This window comes from Artibeus jamaicensis, unplaced genomic scaffold (genome assembly GCF_021234435.1).
Source record: "Artibeus jamaicensis isolate MK-2021 breed Jamaican fruit bat unplaced genomic scaffold, CSHL_Jam_final contig_3126, whole genome shotgun sequence".
In the NCBI taxonomy this organism is placed as follows: domain Eukaryota; kingdom Metazoa; phylum Chordata; class Mammalia; order Chiroptera; family Phyllostomidae; genus Artibeus; species Artibeus jamaicensis.
The window spans coordinates 10,122,475-10,144,387 of record NW_026521723.1 but is presented as its reverse complement, the minus strand read 5'-3'; the positions used below and the strand labels follow the sequence as shown (position 1 = coordinate 10,144,387).

Sequence of the window (21,913 nt, the reverse complement as noted above, 5' to 3'; positions counted from 1 at the left end):
ATGCTGGGTAAAGGTTTGGTTCCAGGACCAATGACAGAACCAGAACCAGGTTACTGCAGGCCGTATTTGTGGTCCAACCAAAGGCTGTTCAGAAACTAGGAAGGGGGCAGATTTAGTACATTAGTTGTAGGTCTTATTTTTAATTATTATTTTATTGTATTTTTTCCACTTCCATTTAGTCCCCTTATACCCATCTCCCCCTGCAGTCACCAAACTGTTGTCCGAGTACTAAACCTTTTTGCTCAATCCCTTCAACCCCTTAACCTCCCCCTCCCCCCACTAGCTGTCATCCTGCTCTTTAGGAGTCAGTCTCTATTTTCCTTCTTAGTTTGTTCATTTGATCCCACATATGAGTGAAATCATACGGTATTTGTCTTCTTCTGACTGGCTTATTTCACTTAGCATAATGCTCTCTAGGTTCATCCATGCTGTGACAAAGGGTAAAATTTTCTTCTTTTTCACAAACAAGTGGTATTCCATTGTGTAAATGTCCCATAGTTGTTTTATCCACTCATTACTGATGGACACTTGGGTTGCTTCCATATCTTGGCGATTATAAATAACGCTGCAATGAACACAGGGCTGCTTATGTTCTTTCAAATTAATATTTTGGGTTCCTTTGGATATATTCCCAGGAGTAGGATCACTGGGCCAAAAGTCAGATCAGTTTTTCATTTTTTGAGACCCCCATACTGCTTTCCACAGTGGCTGCACCAGTGTGCATTCCCATATTCAGTACAAGAGGGTTCCCCTTTCTCCACATCCTCTCCCGAACTTGTTGTTTGTTGATTTATTGATGATGGCCATTCTGACAGGTAGGGCTAAGACAGTATCTCATTGTGGTTTTAATTTGCATCTCTCTGATGATTAGTGATGTTGAACATTTTTCCATATGTCTGTATGTCTTCTTTGGAGAAGTGTCTATTCAGGTTGTTTGCCCATTTTTTAATTGTCTTTTTTTTGGTATTGTTTTGCAAGTTCTCTATAAATTTTGGGTATTAACCCCTTATCAAATGTGTCAGTGAATGTTCTCTTATTCTGTGGGTTATCTTTTTATTTTGTTGATGATTTCCTTTGCTGTGCAAATGCTTTTTAGTTTGATGTAGTCCCACCTGCTTTTCTTGTTTCCCTTGCCTGGGGAGATATATCCAGTAAAATATTGCTACAAGCAATGCCCAAGAATTTGCTGCCTATTTTCTTCTAGGGTTTTTATGGTCTAATACTTAAGCCTTTAGTCCATTTTGAACTTATTCTTGTGTGTGATGTAAGAAGGTGGCCTAGTTTCATTCTTCTGCACATCTGTCCAATTTTCCCGATACCATTCATTGCATAAACTATCTTTATTAGCTCATTGTATGTGCTTGCTTCCTCTGATGAATATTAATTGACTACAAAGGTGTGGGTTTATTTCTGGGCTCTCTCTTCTGTCCCACTGATGTAGGTTTCTGTTTTTGTGCCAGTATCATGCTGCTTTGATTAATATGGCCGTATGGCCTGGGTTGGGATTCAATCTAGGAAAGAATAGCCATCACCCTGTAACTTACACTGCAGTTTCATTCTTTAGAATAGGGAAGAAACCTATTTTTTCCACGTGACAATTGTTCTCTACATTAGACTCTTGACTCCACAAGCACCTGAGATGACAGGATATGGCTGCTAAACCAATCACCTTCCAGTTGTTCTCCTCCTAAAACAGTAAGTACTTGAGTGCACCCACCTCAGAACTTCATATTTTAGCACCAATTCTTGATCTGTCTCTGATTAATTGTTAAGTTAACACAAGTAAACCTTACTTTGGGCAACAAATGCTTTCTGAAAAGGAGAGTGAAAAAAAAAAGAAAATCAAGCTCCTTGAAATCTGTTATTTAATATATTCTGTAAGCAGTCCATTTGCAAATAATATTCTAATTTTATCTGTAGTGTGAGATAAACGTTTTGGATGCTTTATTTTCTAAAAGTGAGGTCCTCTTATATATGATTTTCCTTACTTTTTAAATTGTTATAATAATGTTTTTATATTATTCTTCTTATTTCACTACTCTGATGGGAATGCCTATGAAAAGGAAAACAGTTTTGCTATTCTCTGAAGTCAAGATCTACTGAAAGAGAAGTTTTAAAAGCTGTTTGGGTTTCCGCATCACTCCATTTTTTGAAATTAAAAGTACTCCACATCTCACCTCACAGGACAGAGTGGCAACACAAGATATAGGTTTAGTAATTATTTTATTTATAAATTTCCACCAACTCATGCCAGTCATATTATTCTGCATGTCATGGATGATTATTTAATATTTTTAGTGTTCATCTGTATGAAACTTAGGGAAAAGAAGAGATGAATGGACTACATGAAAATGACACCTTAAGGCTCACATCCACAGTGTACCGCTGTTTGTAACCATGCAGGCCTATTAGCTAAAGCTCACTCTTGTTCTGCCAGCACCCAGCTGCATGACTGGCAAGTCATTTGTCTTCTCATTTTAAAATTATCCATCACTTGACTTCTCTGTCTCAGAGTCAGTTGGCTACATGCAAAACATGTTGAAAAATACCATGCACTTGGAGTGTAAAATATTATTACTATAAAGTGCTTTATTATTGGCCTTCCTGTTTTTTAGAATAATACTCACACTTCAGAGTAAAGTCATTGTTTACAAATTGACCCTTTTAAAAGGAATTCATAGGCATTAATCTTACTGACAATCTGGTATGATTCTGAAGCCAGTGTCTCAAATCTTAGGAACCAGATATGATATACAATTATCGTTAAGTTCTAATTAATATCTAAGACAATGAACTGACTCCTTCTTAGTACTCCAAAATATAATAACCCAAGAATAGTAAGGTCAACCTGAGGAGAAAAAAACTCACCATGGCTTAAGTGATTTAAAATACAAGTGATAACTGGCGATTGGGAAGTAATTTCCACCTAACTTGAAGGTTATTTGTACAGAAAACCGCCCAAAGATAATCACTAAAAATTAAGTTCCCTTTGAAATCCTACAGATTAAAACTCCGAGTTTGTTTCTGATAAACTGCATGTTCAGCAAAACATTTCGCATGGACTACGTTCACCTCAAATCGACGTTGCAGCCAAGTGGAACAGTCCTTCAAGTTCTTTAGTCACGTAGCGTTTTAACCACCAGATGTGTATCTCCAGGGCCTCAAAATTCAAGGGACAACTGAGGTGATGTTTATAATGATAAAAAAGTGAAGACTTTGGCACAGAGTAGAACCACCTGATTATTAATATCTGGCAAATTGATCTGTATTTGTGTATTTATGGGGCACAGCTAACCTGGTTACTATAAGGTTTTTGGAACCTTGGATGATAAGAAAAATAACCTGTGAATCTATTTGTTCTTCTCTCCAGCACTGGTCCCCAATGCAATCTCCCTACTCTTACTCTTATGTCAGCTCCTTAGCCCTTTTTAGCCTCTGTGCACTCTAAGTCTTGGACAGAAATGTTTAGTAGTAGTTACATATGCAAAGAGCATTTTTTCTTTGGAAATGTTCTTGGTTTATCAAAGTGAAAAGATGAATATTAACACAGGCTGAAAATGTGAAAACAAGATTGTAAGATCAGCCAATTATGTGGCTACCAATTAGAAAGTATCTTCATCTGACTCAGTGGCATTCTTGGGTTTGGTGAGTCTTTCCAGCTCCTCTCCATCCTAAAAGGAAACATGGAATCAGTAATTAATTAAAACCAAACTAGAAATGTAGTGTTTTTAATGATTACCAAGGTGGAAACTCACTAACAAATCATGGTATTACATTACACTATAGATGTAATCTGGTCAAATGAAACTGAATATATACTGAAGTTCCTGGGGAGTTAATTTCATATGTATAATGAGATCATGACAAATTGAAGTAAACCAGTATAGTACTTGAATTTTGAAGTTGACATGAGCAAAGTAAGGAGCACCCTCTACTGGTCTTAAGGGGAAATGACTAAAGACTGGAGAAAGATACAAAGTAGGCCTTGTTACCTAAATTGATATTCTTATACCTAAAAAGTAGAGCAAGCAGTGTTCTTATACCTAAAAAGTAGAGCAAGCAGTGTACTCAGACCACTGGAAAAGAACACAGGACTTCTGAATCTATACTCTGGCTGAGGTCATGGCATGTGATGCCCAAGAGTCTAATTTTTCCATCTGAAGAATCTGTTGTAACCATTTTGGAGGCATTGTTCAGCTCAGCAAAGCTCTGCCATGAACTCTAATAAAAATAGATTATTTTTTCCAAAAAAATGAAATTTTCATTGCATAAAATATTTCATATTTAGTGTTCATGGAAATTGTAATTTTAAATCTTTTATTTATAACGAATATTTAACTCCTTACTTGAATCTCTAAAAGGTCATTATTAATTTACTAATAACATGACTGACTCTCCTAAAACAAATAAGCAACTGGGAGAATAATGCTTATTCAGAATAGCTGTGTAAGTATTTTCTTTTAGAAAACATTTTTCTCTTGTAAGATCCTTTTGAGAACCACCACCTCAGTGGGTGAGATAAGCAATGCCTGCCTACCTGGCATTGTGGTTTATGAACTACAGGGAAAGTTTAGGAGCCAGGTCAACTTTTTTATGAATGAGGCTTGTTTCCCCAACAACGGTGGAGTGGGAAGAGTAATGAAGTAGGAGTCAGACCTCACGGGTTTAGTGCCAGTTCTTTCGCCTACTGTCACATTTACTCCCTCTGAGTCTGTTTCTTCTCTTGAAAACTCGGGAGACTGGACGAGATAAATACGGTGAGGCACTTTCTAGTTCCCACTCTATCATGTTCACTTACAACCGATGGTTAAGGTCCTTCAGACTGTGATTTATATTTTTTCTGGAACCCTGAAAGCTGTAACATGAGCTCTTACACACATAAGAAGTCCAACATGCGTCTGTTGAATAATTTTTTAAATCACAGACATCTAATACACCCTTCGATAAGTCAGTACTAATCTATTTCTTTTCTTGTGTAGCCATGCTTTGAATTGAGGAAGAACAGGCAAAAAGCGGTATCCTCACAAACTTACCCCACTGGAGCGCTCCCAAAGACGGCCACTTGGCTCTCGGATCCTTTCTTGCCTGGGTTCATGTTCCAGAGCTTGGGACTTGCTGGCATTATAAATAAATATGGCGAGAAGAACTGATGGGGCTTCTAAGAAAAACTCCAGGGAGGGCCTGAAGTCAAAGACTAGGACAGACACTGTTGTGATGATGACAGTGGTCACCTGGGCCATTAAGACATGGAACATGTTATCCAAAAACTTCAGAATAAAAGCCACCGAGAGGCCCTGGAATGCAGTTACAAAAATAAGGGCTACTGAAAATGCATTGTGGCCATAAAAAAACCCACAACTCTTAATCTGATCACGGTTACTGCTCTGAAGACCCAAAGTCAGCCCATTGAAAAGAATGCCAAAGAAATACAGTTTGCTGTTCTGTACGAAGATATTTTCAGTGAACTGGTCCCCCTCCTTCAGTATCTTTTCATTATAGATATTGGCCATTGAAGAAGTAAAACACTGGACTATGATAAGAATGTGGCCCAAGCCAAGGCGGACGTGACTGAAAAATCGGAATGTGGTATTCCACTTAGAGTCAGAAAAAGTCCAGTCCTTTGCTGTGCAATTGTCTTTTCTGGAACACTCACTTGTGAAAAGGCGGCAGGAATTGGATGGGCTGAAGAAGGCATCGTGATGAAATCCATGTCCTGCTAGGTTATGCTGTGAAGTGTCAGTCCCAGCAGTGAGGGCCACAATGGACAGAAACAGAATCAGGAGGGAAGCCCACTGTATCCAGTTTAGGTGCCTCCTGTTCAAAGATGAAAAGCAGGATTTTACTACTCACTTTCCTTCCCTCCCATGGCAACTGTTTATCCTGAAAACTCAGTTGAGGACTTGGTTGAACGAGCCGTAGCCAGTTTTTGCTAGGATTCCCCATAATTTAAGCTTGTGTCTCTGCTTCTTAAACTTGATATTTTTATTCATTTTTATAATAAGTGTCCCTTATGACCATTTAGTCATTTCACCTCATTGTAAGTTTCCTTTGATCTTGTAGGTTTAACTAAACCTCCTTTCTATCTTCAAAGCTGATCTTGAGCCTTTGGCACAAATTTTTTTATTCCACTATAAAGTAATTATAGCAGAGACATTCAACTTAGTTTTCACAAAACAGAATGTGATGAATTTATGAAACCTTGCAGTGTGTGCCAAGTCTTCTATGTAGGTGAACCCTCAGCCTGCTCCCCAACCCCAGGGGACCCTTCAAAGCTCTGTCAAATTTCAAAGGTATTCACAACCCAAAAAAGATGTAAGGAAGCTGTCTCCCAGATCTGTGACCATTAATCATAAAGTGTTTTATAGCAAACTACTATTTGATAAGGCAAGAGAAAAATATTTTTAGTATTGAGTTACACAAAGTCCTCACAATGCTTTATTTTGCCTAGCAACAAACTGGTGAGATACAGAAGACATGCATGATTGTGATCCTGTTTTGTGCACTCACTCACTCAGACAGACATTGACTAAGCAGCTTCTATGTACCAGGCACCCTGGGAAGACAAGGGCTGGATGTCCAGCCTTGAGGTAACACTTTAATAGGGAAAGAGCCATGAAACTAAATGACGGCACTAAGATGTGTGACAAGTGATACACAAAACAACTGGCGTACACTGAGGAAGGAACACGTGGGTCTGTGAGGCAGCCAGGTATTGCTGACTTCAAAGAAAGGGCACTTGAGCAGAAAGGTGAACAATACACTGGAGTCTGCTGTGTGAACAGGGAACTGGTGATGTATCCAGGCAGAAGGAAGAGTCTAAGCAAAGCCAACAGGAATGTACAGTGTTGGCTAAGAGGAGTAGCTGCCTCAGGATGGGGTAGACAGGAAGGCCTCTAGGGGAACAACATCTTCAAGTTTGAAGATGGATTAGTAGGTGACACCAGAGTGGGGGAAAAAGAGAGTAACATAAGCAAAGACAGAAGTGTAACATAACAGATAAGTAGCAGTTACAAGAACTGTGGAGCATTTGAGCACCAACTGTGGTTCGAGCAATTCCTGTTCTAGAGGAAACGTTCTGAGAGGTTAACTGACTTCCTTAGAGTAATGTATTTATGAAGAGGAAGGGGTCTAAGCCTTGGTTTCGCATGTCTTCCTTCTGGACCAACGCGCCTCATAAGTACAGTAATTCTGAGTTCTCAAGATGTATACATAAATAGGAACGAGTGTCTGGTTTCACTGATGCTTCCACAGAGCTTCATGCCATACAGCTGCTAAGTGCACTGAGCAGCCTGAACAGCAGCACATCTGTGCACACAAACATGTCTTTTCGTGCATATACTCTCAAATAACCAGATCTAGGACTTAGTGACGGGCTAGTGCAGACACTGTGAACGAGCCACTACACTTCTGAAGGTGTAGCTGGTATGCATTAAGTGGTAGAAAGCAAATCAAGTGGAAACAGAAAATACAGGTTGGAAAGTGAAGGCCCAGTTTATAAAAATCATTATAACCAATTATTGTATATCAAGACAAATGAGGCAACGATCTACAGTTTCTTTAGAAGTTTTCCACTATTACTGACACTGAATGTAAAGACACAGACCCTTGAACAAGCTAAACAGTACTTAACTGCAAGTAATACTCATTCAAAGTTGTTCTTGGGAACATAAAAATGATGAACGATTAGGCTAGAAATAGATTTCCAGCACAGGAAATAAAGCTTGATAAGTAGTCAGCTGAGCATCTGCACTCTTATAAACGATGACTGTACAGGGAAGAGTTTGTTCCTCAGGTTAGTGCAGGCAACAGCAGAGACCCAACCGACCTCCCCACGCCCCGGTACAACATCCAGACTGGTGCTCAGAGGGGAACACCTGCAGCCAGAAGGCGACTCCACCTGAGGTCACAGTCTACCTCTGCTCACACTGTTACTAAATGTGCTTTTGCCAGGTGGCCTCATTATTAAAATGATATATTTTGATGGTTACATAAATGATAAATTATGAGTGATAGAAGAGAATTGCTGTTTTTATAAAAACTAAGAATGCTTTAGGAAAATTAAAGGGAAATCATTCACAAGATTAAAAAAACTGCCTTGATTTAGGTACAGCTGATCTTATTTTATGACTAATAAAATGAGTAAGTGAAAAATAAAAATCTAGAAGAAACTACTTTTAAAGTACTTTTAAGGACTTGCTCTACTTTAAAGAAACTAAAACCAGAAATAATGATGCGTAATAAATGTAGGTTCAAGCAAGAAAAAAGCCAAAGATCCCCAATTAGCAAACCCCACACCTACTCAAAGACCTTTAGCTTTCCATTAAAAGAATGAACAATACACTGGATGCATTTTACCTATCGTAATATATTTTACCTACCTTAACTTAAATTGTTTAAAGTATGTATTTTAAAAAAATAATTCCTCACTCTGAGGTGCCCCTCAATCAATTGAGGGGAAACTCAACAATTAGGTCCAAATTATGTCAGATAGGGCAGCTCTACCCTAACTGGTGGCAGTGGACCAAGGCAGAGTATGAAAATAATGAAGTGAAAATCATTCATTTATAACTGTTTTTATAAGAAACTGAACGTATTTTTAGTAGCACAAAGAGCCTGACCAGGAACAGATTTATGATGAGAAACTGTAAAAAGGTTTACTAAGTAAATGAATGATTTTGGAGAAATGCTCACTGCTGAGCTGCACTTTTATTTTTCTGCTGGTTCAGAGTGACCCAACTTGACCATAACTTCTAAGATATGCTGTTTTGTCAAATTCATTAATTAGTTCGAGCAGTTTTTTGGTAGTTTTTTGGTAGAGTCTATAGGATTTTCCATGTACACTATCCTGTCATCTGCAAGTCAGTAAATGAATAGATCAAAAAATTGTGGTACACATACACAATGGAATTCTATGCAGCAGAGACAGTAGGAGCTACTACCCTTTGCAACAACATGGATGGAACCTGAAAGCATTATTATGCTGAGTCAAATAGGCCAGGTGTTGAAACACAAATACCATATGATCTCACCTTTGACAGGAAGCTAAACAACAAAACAAACAAGCAAACAGAATAAAAACAAAGACACTGAAATAGGGAACAAGGGGACAGCGACCAGAGGGAAGAAGGGAGGGAATTTAAGGGGGAAAAAGTGGGAGGGATTTAGAGGAAAAAGTATAAAGGACACAGGGACAATGACTAAGGGGGGTGGAAATGGGAGGGAGGTGGGGAGCACGGGGCGAGGTGGGCTGGGATGGGAGAAATAGAACACTGTACTTGAAAAATAACTAAAAAAAATTTAAAAAGTTACTTCTAAGATATGCATCACGTTTCAAAATGTGTTAATTTTTTCCTATAGCTTCTCTTTGAAGAAATTAAAGAAACACATGCACTTTTTAGGTGAAAATAAGTGCTGGTCTTAGTTATCTTTTGCCCCCAAATTTCAGAGCTTATAATATTGAAATTATTTACTAAAGCGGAAGCAAACAATTTTATACAAGTTTGTTAAGCGTGGGGAGGGAACCACTGAGGCTGAGGCTCACCACCAGTTTCCACTTCGAAGCAATGTCTACACTTCAAAGAAGTGAGTATATATTCACATGCGGTTTTCTAGAAAAGACAATAAAACATTTGGACAGTAATATTTTTTCTTTTCCCAGTTTGAATTCTTCCAATTAATTCTTGCATTAGTCACTGGACTTATTTCTTCCTGCCGATGTGGCCTTATATTCTTCATTTGAATGGGGAGGTATGTGACGGCTCTGCTACAGTGCAGTGTGAGGGAACTACGGTATTGGAAATGAAAGATGAGCAAACAATTCTAGGATATGAGACAGAACTCAAGCTGTTACTCTTAGGTCAAAATTTTATTGCCAAGAGCAGACCATCAAATGATTCACAGAACAGATTAAATAGGGAAAAAAGACAAACACCATAAATCACCACCAACAAAACAGTCAAAATACAACAAAATTGAGTTGATATTAAAATGTCATAATAGAAAATATTTAAAAAGCATTCCCATAAAATAGTATTAGATTACTATTATATATTAGTTGTACTATTCAGAGTAGCTTCAGTGATGATTGGCAAATCAGGAACTAAGAACCACTCCGGGAACTAAGTTAGTGCTTGTGGAAATAACAAAAATGGAGTAATTTTATTGTTTCTTTAATATAAATAACTTCCAAGAAAGCAAAACAGAGATATTAACCACAAAGTAAATGCATGTCTAAGAATGAGAATTACTGCTCTGAATATCAAGAGGTAAAATATGTGGAAAAAATCTTAAATTTGAGTTATAACAAAATTAATTTTATTAAAACTACCAATAATATAGTTAATATTATTAGTAGTAGTATTTACAGCAAACATTTAAAGTTTATAGTATAAACAGATTTGGATTTGTTTACAGTAAGAATTAACTTTGTTAAAATAAATTGTTAAATGCTTAAAAATTTAACAGGCCCATCTCTGCCCGTGGTGGTGGCATTCTCTGCCAGAAGGCAGGCAGCTCATTTTAAGTTGGCCCTTCTTCCCCCAGCTTTGTCCACCCGGACACACTTCTCTAAGTCAAAGGAAGCCACCAGACACTGCAAAATGCCCAGTGACTATGGGCTCTAAGAACAGACTCAGCTTGAAATGAAATCTATTGATGAATAGGGACAGTAACAGTACCTGCCTCATGGGATCAAGGTAAGATGCAAAATAGGGTAGAAAGACCTTCAGCGCAGTGCTTAATGTTTTCTCATCATTGCCTGGTCGAGAACCTCCCTGACCACACTGCCCACAGGGCAGCTGAACTTGCTCTGGGTAAGCAGCGTCTTTCTAAGTGGCCCCTCACCTTGGCCTCAGAGCCAAGGCTCATGCCCTGGAGTCAAACCATGGGCCAATTTCAACTCAGGCAATATATACTTTGTATCTTTTCTTTGGTAAGTTTAGTTTTAAACTGATGTAATTTTGACATAATACAGTGAAATAACACGTTATATATTATACAATAAATATAATAGCATGTGTGCTAACTAACTATCATTCAGAGGAAAAAAAAGTTTCACTTTTAAAAAAGCATGTTTTTGAGAACTTCACTTCCTTACTAAATAGTGAGCCTTTTATTGTCAGAGTCAACTTTACTTCCTTTATGGAAGTGCATCTGTAATTTTATCAGAGAAACCACTATAAAAATATTATTGCTGACATTTTCTCAAAAGCCAACTTTTAATCCTACACAGTGACTTTCATGTTGATTTTAAAGACTTCAAAACATTTTGGGAATAGCATTCTTTAGTACGCTCGTTGAACTCTTGTCAAAATTCATAATGAAAAAATTTCATAAAAAATAAGATGCAAAAGAAAACTTCAGTGTACTGCAACATTTAAACTTCAGTACTGAAACATTTAACCTGGATGAAGTAAATTGTTCATTTACTTCTGTTATGTCAATCATTAAATAGAATGTTTCCTCAGGATAAAAAAACTTTTAAGAATTTCATGTAATTTATGTATTGAAGGCATCATGGCTACAACACTTATTTTCTGAGTGTCTATGTACCGAGCCATGCACTGTTCTGTACACATAAATGAACGAGCACGCTGTGACACAGCATACTGAGAAACAAGAAATTAAAAAGGGAAAGTGAATGCGAAATTAAAGAAAAACAATCACAACAAACATAACAAGAAGTTAACTTTATTTTTTATAATCATCATCATTAAATAACAGATCAAACTGGAGTTAAGTGCCCAGATCCTGCTCCACCTTAGAACATTCTGGCCTTTGCTTTTGCAGCAAAGTCTGTTTAGTTAAAAATATGTATTTTGTTCAAAGGTCTTCCTGGAGACAGGAAAGACTGGTGATAGAACTTTGAAGTTTAAAAATCTACCACTTTTATTAATATTAATGTGACATGATTCCTCATGCAAATCCTCAGCCAGTTAGAACTTAAATCACATACTCATCTCAAGTAGTTTAACAAAGAATTTGCCACTTTATCATCTCCAAACTCCAAATAACAAATGTGTATTAATCTTAGGAACTTCTTGGTTCCCTATTACTGTAATACAGATTCTGGAAACAAAAAACAACCCACTTCATAAATTCTTTGTTAAAAATATGGCACTAAAAATTAAACTCAAAACCGTCAATTATCTTTTTTTGGAGGTGGGGGGAGATGTTGAGAAAAAACATTTGGAACATGGAATCACAGAGGATTTAGGCAAGCTAGGCGTGGAGCTGCTTCCCAGATGCGTTAAGCACCGTGCCAACACACAAAGCCAATTAGGAATAAAATCTTGGCCTTGGGATTCGGAGGGCTCAGTGCTCTCTGGGTATATCATCTGAAACAAGGCTGCGCCGTTCCAAAGTACCACATGTACTTTCCCAACAAGTTACTTACTTCAGCACTATCCTGAATAGAAGAGCTGTTGTTATAATACTAAAATTCGAGAAGATAACAGCCATGGCCTAGAAAGAAAGAGAAGATAGAGTTACAATCCAAATAAAGTACTGACCTCAGAAATCTCCCAGCTTGGTGGTTCACCTGACAAGAAAAGCATTTTTGGTCAAAAACCAGAGGGGTTATTAGGGCAGCTATTTCACTAGAAGATTAAATTCCATTTTTATTGCTCATTAAATTTATGCAGATATGATCAAATTATTGTACAGGCTTTCAAAATGTGTTGAAATTCAGCAAATGCCTGTGTAAATAATCTGTATGTGCAGATCTGGAAATACTTACAAACGTTAAAAGTTTATGTCTGAAATAACAGTTACCATGCCTCCAAAGAATACTGTTCTGCGCTCTCAAAGTGCTTTATAGTCTTTCAGTACTGTTTCTATGGCTAGAGAGAAGGTAGGTTCTGTTAGGCCCATTTATACAGTAAGGTAAATGAGATCAAGGTTTTTAAGCACCCTTACTATTGTAGGAACTGAATCGGTTTTCCTGGCTGAGCTATCAGTGATTCACTACCAAACTCATATCTGACAGTCCTTAGGATTTATTCACATTGTTCTAAAAACTCAGAAGTGTGTTAGTCAAATTTTATAAAGGTCTGTTTTTGTAAATTCAGTCATATTTCACATATGAGACTACTACTCTGAAAACACACATATACATTTTGGCCTAGGAAGTATGAAATTCTATCACTGTTCCTTATAATTGGATCTAATATATACACTTTTAAAAAATAAATTGGATTTAGTTCACCCTGCCTTCCTCCTTCCTGTCATTTTAGCATGACTAAACTCCAAAGAGTATCAACAATCTTATATAACCAGCACGCATGGCCAACACGCAGCTGAATTAAAGAAGTAACAGTAAATCCGGTAACAATGAACAAAAATTCCAAGACTACAATATTGTTGTTTTTTCTACTGAATTTTTATGGGTATGCTATTTTAAGATTTCCTCAGTGTCCGTCTCTGTAGATGAGTGTCTGTGAGCTGCTAAGTAGAAGGGTGAAGAGGATGCAAGGGAAGTGGGGAAGTGGAGGCTCTGATTGGTCACAACCATGGCAACTCGAGTGTACTCGCCAAGCATCCTGGCTGGCCTGGTGCCTTCTGAAAACTCTGTCCATGCAATAGTACAGAATGAACAAAACACTAGAGCTCTTTGCCCTGAAACTTCCATGTAAGCCTCTTTAATGCCTTCCAGCAGTACACAGCCACGTGATTTACTTTGTAATATTTGCGGTTGTACATAATCAGGAAGGAAGTGCAAAGCAACAGGTTGAAAGAAAAACAGGAAATTGTAATCTTGCCTCGGTATTGGGCAATGTAGGAAAAACATAAATGTAGAGTAATCGGTAATATGTTGGATACAAATAAAATAGAATATTCAATATATACTTATTGAATATGAATAATTGTGTCACCAGGTACGGGAATTCTCAGGTCTGAAAAATACAGTGGAAGCATGAATTTAGGAGAAAATACATTTTAGGTGCATGGACACTTACTAACAACAACATGGATCACAGAGCTGAAAGGAACTTCAAGTGATCACCCGGCCCAGGTCCCTGCCTTTGAGCAGGTATGGCAACATTATTTTCTTCTACAAATGGGCAATTGACTCTTAGAGTACTTGGGGCTTGCCTAGTAACATGGCTTCCAAATTGTGCAAAAGAATCAAACTCCTATTTTCAACTAGAGTTCTCTGTGAATCCCTCCTTTTCATCCCACTCACAAAATAATTTGGCTATATTTAAGAGGCTTCACATAGAGGACTACAATGAATAAAAATTTTATTTATAATAGAAATGCCTGAATTTATGCTTTAAAGGAATTTGTAAAACATTTTGGCAACAATGGAAACAAGAATGCTCATTTTTTAAAACATTAAGAAAAAAAAACAACAAAACACATGACCCAAACTGAGTAATAGGTAAGAGCAGAAGACCGATTTTAATTCTGATTACTAATGGTTCTCTAAATCTGCATGAAGAATGCCAAGAGAGATTAAAATATTCCAGCAGTATTGGTTATATAAGAAGTGTTTAGAGTTGGGAGGATACAATTTCTACCCTTAAAGTACTTGTTAGTTAAATGACAGGGCTAACAAAAAGAAAATTGTACAAAAAGAATATATATAAACTATATCAAGCAGGTATACAAAAGAGCAGTGCACTGAGTGTATAATTTTGAGTTAAGTCTCCTTGGAGCACCTAAATATTGAGATTTGTATTAGAGGCTGGTAATCATAGATAGGACGGCTCGGAAAATAGGCAGATTGATTAAGGTTACAGAAAGAGACCTGGGTCCAGATTCACTGGCCAGGAAGCAACTCCTACAAAACAGAAAGTTTTATACAGCGAACTTTACCAGTGAGAGAGACTCTGGCAAGCAGATTGGTAAATCAGTACTTAGGTGATTCTCATCAAACTTCAGAAAGGCCACGGAAGGAAACTAACAATGCCCAGGAAAACGATTAAAAAAAAAAGATTAGCCCTGGAATTCATTTATCTGTGTTTTCCCAATGTTATTTTGTCATATCTACTTACAGGTTGAAGATAGGAAAGGACATAGAAGACAATTAAATTATCCAGGAAATAAAGAAAGGCTGGAATGGACCACTTGATGAAATTGAAGAATTCCCTCCAGGAAGCACATCTTAAGTTTCTACTTTTATGATCTAAAGAAAGAAACACAGCAATAAATAAATGATCTGGATGAGAATGCCCATATTTATAATAGACGGTAAATTGTATTTGATTTTTGGCATTTTTCTTTAAAAGGGGCTTTATGAACTTGCTTCCATCAGTGACTATTAGCCTTAAGAAATCAGACAATACAGAATTTCCTTATTACATTATTATCCTTCTGCACTCCACCACTGGGCATCATCACTGACAACTGGCAACACTTCAGGATTACTGATTCTCATTATTCTTGTTAACCTCAGATAGAAGTATCACTTAAGGCAACTTAGGATACACTTATGGTTTCTCTTAGTACTCTGAGGGCATAAAATAAAGAGAAAAATCAACAAATTAAAATAAGTAGAAAAAAACCCTCAAAAAGTTCCTGCTGGTATCCCCCCCCCCCCCCCATGGTATTTGTGTGTGTTGGGGGGGTGGGTTAGGAAAGGGAGATGCTGGGTGAAAATTTCTATCTGGAGGAGTAGGGAAAATTAAATTTTACTAATTCTAGTGTTAAGTTATTGTACCATTTCCAGATTTTCAAAAACTCAGGAAGGTACTGTAAGAGAGAATGTAAAATAAAATAAAAAGAAAGAAAATTTAAATTTAAGCCCTGAAAATAGTTCCTGAATTTCATGAGATCAAGAAACATATTTTGCTAACTGGAAACTTTGCATAGACTGAAACTCTTGAGTATGACATCTTCCTCGGACAAGCCCTTTAATAAATTCTGTTTACCTGACATGGAAGACAGTTCACATTAGAGTGCAAAGACTCAATAATAATTAGGAAATGTGCATGAAGAATTAATACGCTTTAAGAACCATAAAGGGCTAGGTACTTTACATGTGAGGATTAATATCCTTGTTAGTTGATGAAACTAGAGCTCAGAAAAGTTAAAATAATCTGACCCTGAATACTGTCTCCCTGACCCCAATGCACTACGCTGCCTCCCCTGCAGGAGATGGGGACTGCTCTGCGATGTGCTTCACAGTAAGCCAGACGGCAGTAATTTTAAAAATCCTGAATTGGAACACAAACTCACGGAGCAACCCACTACAGAAACAAGCTATGAACTACAGCAATCGACAGGACCCTAGAAAGCGCAGCCTGGCGTTCTGGCTCGGCCCCGCACACCCAGAACTGCGTAAGCTTTCTCTCTGAGTCCGTTTCACCACTTTGAAACACGGACAATCATGCTGATGTTTGTTTTAGTGTCCTCACAGGTAAAATTAATGAGCGAAATGATGCAAAATGTTCTTGTCACTTCTAAGACTTTTTGACTCTGTATTCTGATTTTTAACACGCATCCAGTATTGTTTCAAGACTCACCTTTCTTTATAACCCAGATTGACACGAGCCCACAGAAAATGAGCTTCACTAGTTCTGAGCACACATTCACAGTAGTTGGAAGATAATCATATTTGTTCTCTGAAATGTAACAAAAATGTGTTTTAACTATAAATTTTGTTCCATACAATGTTTATACAGTTAATAGAGTTGTTTTTAAACTTAAAAGCTAGATTTTTATATTAGTTATATTAACGTTCATCCAATTGGCTTTGCTCTTTTGAATTTTTAAATTAATTCACCTAATATTTGATCTATCTCTACCCCATTGAGCATTTTATTATACTTGAATTTGATAAATATGCCTCTCATGTTTTCATCTAAGTTGTGGATAAATATGTAGAGGAGGGCAGGGCTACAGGCAATAAAAGCTTTGTGGCATGGCATCAGAGGCAATCTTCTAAATTTGGCATTAATACATACATACTCAGGGCCCGACTCCTCCAGCATCTAGGAATTGACCTGGCTGAATTATTTATTACTCAGCTCATGGTACCTCTTGTGTGACTCTGTGAGCCTTGTACGCAGCTCAAGGTACACTCTGTGATATTCCCTTAACTTATCTGTGATATTTCCCGTAACAGGAAAGAGCTTTCTTTCCTGTTTCATATCATGGCACACACAGATAACATTTGTTTGGCATTCTGGGACAAATGATACATTGGGAGAAAAGGAAGCTATCTCAGGCAAGAGGCACCTGGTCCACAGTCCTGGCTACTCTAGGGCTAAGAGAAAATACTCTGATATCCCCAAAAACCCATGTTGGAAAGCCTAATGGACAAGTCAATCTAATTAGGAAATGAGGTTTGGTTAATACGCCTTGGTCTTCGCTGTTAACTCTGCCATTTCCAAATGCTTACAAACAACTTGCTGTATAATTTTGGCCAAAACACAAACCTTGTTAGGTACTATTTTTAGGAATGGATTTTTCCCCTTTTTGAAAACATTTATATTCTTTACCTTGGTCATCATATTAAAAACCCAAACTGGCCAAGTACAAAGGAGAATCACCAATTCAATACTCTTTCTCCCCAGAACACGCTTTCTTCCTCTTTCTGTGGCTTCCCTTGACCTTCGCAAACTAAGCATTGTTAATTCTTTATTCATTTCTGATCCTGTAGCTCCTCCTATAAACCTCTGTAACAGTACTCATCACATTGTATTAGTTATTTTTTTATGTGTGTGTCTTACCTTTAGAATGTAAACTCCCTATGAAAAAAGGACCACATCAGCCATCTTTACATACCTGGGACTTAATGTTGCTTTGCACTTAGCAGGCACTTAATAAATGTTAACCTGAATTTAGTTATTTGCCTGTTAACACTTTTTTTCACATCATTCAAAGCCTAGTTAAAAGACATCCTCCTTCCTCTTCTGAGCTCAAAGCTAGACTGACATCACACTCAATTTTCCCCCAGTAACACTTTGCATGGATCTCTATTATGATACACATGAGCAAACATGTACACACAAGAATAGGGCTAGGGTGAAGCCTTCAAAATACAACTCAAAATCTTGTCACTGCTCTTTAACTTACTCTTTTATTCTTTTTTTTCTTGTATTTCTTTTGTGGTTGATTCTAAACTATGTCTCAGTAACATGTGGCAACTCCCTCCACTTACCTTCTACTACACTCACATACCTTGTCTACATTACATCCATCCTTACTGGTTTCCCTTTAGTCCCTCCAAAAGGGGCCCCGGTCCCACTATGCACCCATCCTTCCCTTTGAAATCTTCCCTAGCAGGGACTTTGCTCCAATAAGTAATTCCTCTGGCTTCAATATCCCCTTTATCTATTAACTGATTTATTCCCCTTGGCCTATAAATATGCTTAAAGCCCACTCATGCAAAAAAACAAAAACACTGTAGAAGGTCCTACCCCTCCAACTACTGTACTTCCTCCTTCTCTCAATAAAACACTGTCAGCATTCATTATCTCCATTTTGCCCACTTTCCATTTAGGTCTTGTCCTCAAACAATGTTGTTTCTTATCCCACCACTGTATTCAACCTACCTTCTCCTGAGATTACTGAGTATCTTCTAATTACTAATTCCAAAGGGCATGCTTTAATCCTTATCTTATGATGTTGCAACTCCCTCTGTCTTCAAACATTTTCCTTTCCATCTGAGTCATGTGCATTTAGTTCTTGCTAACAATTCCTTCTGAGTGTCAGCATGCCTGTTAAATGTTGGTATTCTTTGGAGTTCTGTCTTTGGCTGTTTTCCTGTTTTGTATGCTTACTCTGAATGAGCCCTTTGCCTCTAGAATTTTAAATGTCAATTTAATATTAATGTCTCCAAACCTGTATTCTGGAACATTTAATGCCTACTAACACATGCATATGAATAACTACCTTGTATTTATTCATTATTGCAATAAGTACACAGCTACTGGCCTCATAAAGGCACAGAGCTAAAACTCTGTATTCTCTCTAAACTCTGTCCAATCTCTTCTTTTTAATTTAATTATTGTTCAAGTACAGTTTTTTTACTCCCATCCCAGCCCACCCCCCCAGTTCTTCTTTTTCTTAATAGTCTTCATCTCAGCTGAGAACATCCATGACCCACTCACCACTCGCAACAAAACTTTGAGCTACCCAGTATTCTATCTCCTTTAACTTCCATGTTCAATACATTCTCCAAGTTCTGTCTTTTCTATGTTTAGAATATTTCTTTACCCTATCTTCTCTTTTCTGTTCCTTCTTCCAAAGCCTTGGTTAGTCTCCATCATCTGAGGCTTGAATTTGCAATAATCCCCTAACTGGCTACTCACTTCGAGTCCCTTCCCCTTTTGTCCATCCTGCATCCACCCTACCATAATAGTCTTTTTCACTTTTCCCTTCTGTTTACAATCCTTCAGGTACTCCTTACTCCCCAGACTATCAGGTCTAGAGAACAAAGTCCCAGGACATTAGCATAGTATATGAAGTCCTTAACTATCTGATCATCGCTTCTCTCTCTGGCCAAGCTCACCTTTCCCCCTCTCCTCTGAGTTCTTAAACTTTTTGTTCTGTAATTCTGAACTACACCTTCTCACAATCCATCCTGCTTTTATGCATCTGTTCATTTTTACAGTTTGTTGCCACTGTTTTGAATGCCCCTGATCACTTTGTAATCTTGTGGATTAACTGTCGGCCTTATCAAGGAAGTGTTCCCTTATCCCTTTGTACTACACATCATCCTCTCCCAGACAGAATATACCACTTTCTACTCTAAACTATTTCTTCATCTTTGGTATAGAACAGCATTTATTATATTATATATTCACAATATATTTACATGATGTCTTTCCTAATAAACAGAGTTCTTGAGAACTAGGTCTATGTCCTATGCACTTTGAACCTGCTTATACTTATTCTAGGGTCTGGCAGATAAACTAACTTAAGTAGAGAAATATACACATCTGACTTTCCAACCAGACCATTAAATGTTACGGTGTCGTAATTTTATGTGTCCTCAATAACTCATAAAAGGTTCTCAGTACAGTTTTATGGAATTAAACTGTTTAAATACAAATTCTTACATAAAAGAATTCTTGAGCATGTATTTACCAAAGCTATAATCTGCACTGTCCCAATGATACAATAATTCAGATATACAATGATACAGATAGTACATCAAAAATGCCAAGTGACTAAAAATATATCCTCTTGACTATCTCAAAATTAGTTATAATTATACACATTGCTACAGGCCCCAGGACTAGTTGACTAAAGCAATAGTCAGATGTTATGACCTGTCCTATACAGGTTCTTGACTGACCCAAATTTCAGAAAACATCAAAAATTTTTCTTGCTAAGGAATGAAAGGTTAAAAAAATCAAATTTAAACATTCTTCATCATTCCCATGATGCAGAGTACTTGAAAGGGTATTATTCCCATTTCATACACAAGAAAACCCAAATCAGGAGAAAGAACATGTAATTAGTTGGAAGCATTCCGTACATATTCCAAGTCCTAACTTACCTTCGTTGGCTGAATATTTTACTAATAGGATGCGACTTGAGCTTAAAGCAATGAATATGGCCCCTAGCAAGAATGTATACATTGTGGACAAGGAGCATAACATGGGATGACCACAGCACTTGCTTTCCATTTCACTGTTTTCTAATTGCCTTAAAGAGAAGAATAAGTTAATGAGCAACCCTGTTGGCAGATTAAGGATAATGCAAATGCCATTGATTTGTGCTATGGCTATTACTAAAACTGAAAAGAAAGTTGAGGAGCACAAGAGAAAACTGTGGAGAAGTAAATGAGCAGTGTCAACATTTGATGGGTGGAGGAACTCTAAGGACAGAATAGGCCAGAACCAGATTAGAAGTGCTGCTAAGGTTGCAAGTGGGTAACTAACACTTTGGGACTTCATAATTCTTCACACAAGCAATTGTTTAACTTTCACTCTTACTAACAACTTTGCTATAACAGACGAGAATTTCAGATACGTTATTTCTCTCCTCCGTTGCTCCTCTTCCCTAGGAGGAGGAAAAAGCTTGTTTGGAAAAATTTCGTTGCATTGATGTTAACTAATACTGAACTGGTGTTGAGTAGAAAAGAACTTTGAAATCAGTGACTCTAAGACACTCTTTTATATGCTGAGAACACTAATTTCTAGGCAGGGTAAAGTATTTGCACAAAGCCTTCCAGTGTGGGGATGCGCATAGGGCCTGGGGGATTGGTGATGCCAACTGCGACAGCTCTACTGGGCGCACAGTACAGAGGCCAAAGAGGACCCTCTCCCGTTAGAGGGTGGAGGGGCCCTCTCCCTCCACCGCCAGGGAAATCCATCTTGCCACACCTGCGCAATAGGGATAGCGTAAGGCGCGCCCACCCCTCCAACGCACGCGCACTCCTTGGGCCGACGGGCGCGGTTACCTCCGTTCCTCTGAAGAGCTCTAGTGGAAGAACTCACATCCTAAAATTGAATCAGTATCTGATTAGCTCAGTAGCATCAGCAGCTTTTAGCGTCCATACGTAGGGAAGCTATCGGAGGGAAGGAAAGGCGAAAAACCCTCTGCTACAGAGCCTCTTATTTCGAAACAAAAAGCACACTAAGGTCCCAGTCCCAAACAGCGGACTTGGCGCCCATTGCGCAGGCGCGCTCTGTGTTACGCTTCCGGAGGGCGGGGAGAAGCCGCCAGATCCCGCCCCAGCTTGGGCTTTTCTCTCGTCACGTGTCCAGAGTCTTAAGTCACGTGAGACCCGAGTGGCTGTGGAGCTACGGCGAGAGTGTGGGAGAAGGACGGGGAAGCCGGAAGGGGCGCGAGAGGAGCAAAGGGGTGAATACAGTTCTCGAAAGCCAGGGTTGCGGGTGCGCCCGCTCCTCCCGCCCCCCCAAACCCACCTTGTCCTTGCCACTCTCCCTCGTGGCCAGTTGACAGCTGGGCCCGGTCCCCTGCTCGCTGTCTGGGGCGCGAGGAGCGCCTGCCC

At 38.3% G+C, this 21,913-nt stretch overlaps 1 protein-coding gene across 2 annotated transcripts; it reads right to left on the bottom strand.

Annotated features, from left to right (window-relative positions):
* Positions 1-2,206: 2,206 nt before the first annotated feature.
* On the bottom strand, positions 2,207-21,910 carry SLC35A5 (solute carrier family 35 member A5). Of its 2 annotated transcripts, none has more exons than XM_053663038.1 (7): positions 21,828-21,910; positions 20,453-20,601; positions 16,467-16,565; positions 14,997-15,127; positions 12,395-12,462; positions 5,034-5,814; positions 2,207-3,671 (listed from the first exon to the last, which is right to left on the bottom strand). In XM_053663038.1, exons 2-7 carry the CDS (start codon positions 20,580-20,582, stop codon positions 3,603-3,605), a joined length of 1,278 nt encoding a protein of 425 aa, XP_053519013.1. In that variant the 5' UTR covers positions 20,583-20,601; positions 21,828-21,910; the 3' UTR covers positions 2,207-3,602. The 2 variants fall into 2 exon arrangements, with proteins under 2 accessions (XP_053519013.1, XP_053519012.1); XM_053663037.1 differs by lacking the exon at positions 21,828-21,910 and adding an exon at positions 21,359-21,597.
* Between the last annotated feature and the right edge of the window lie 3 nt (positions 21,911-21,913).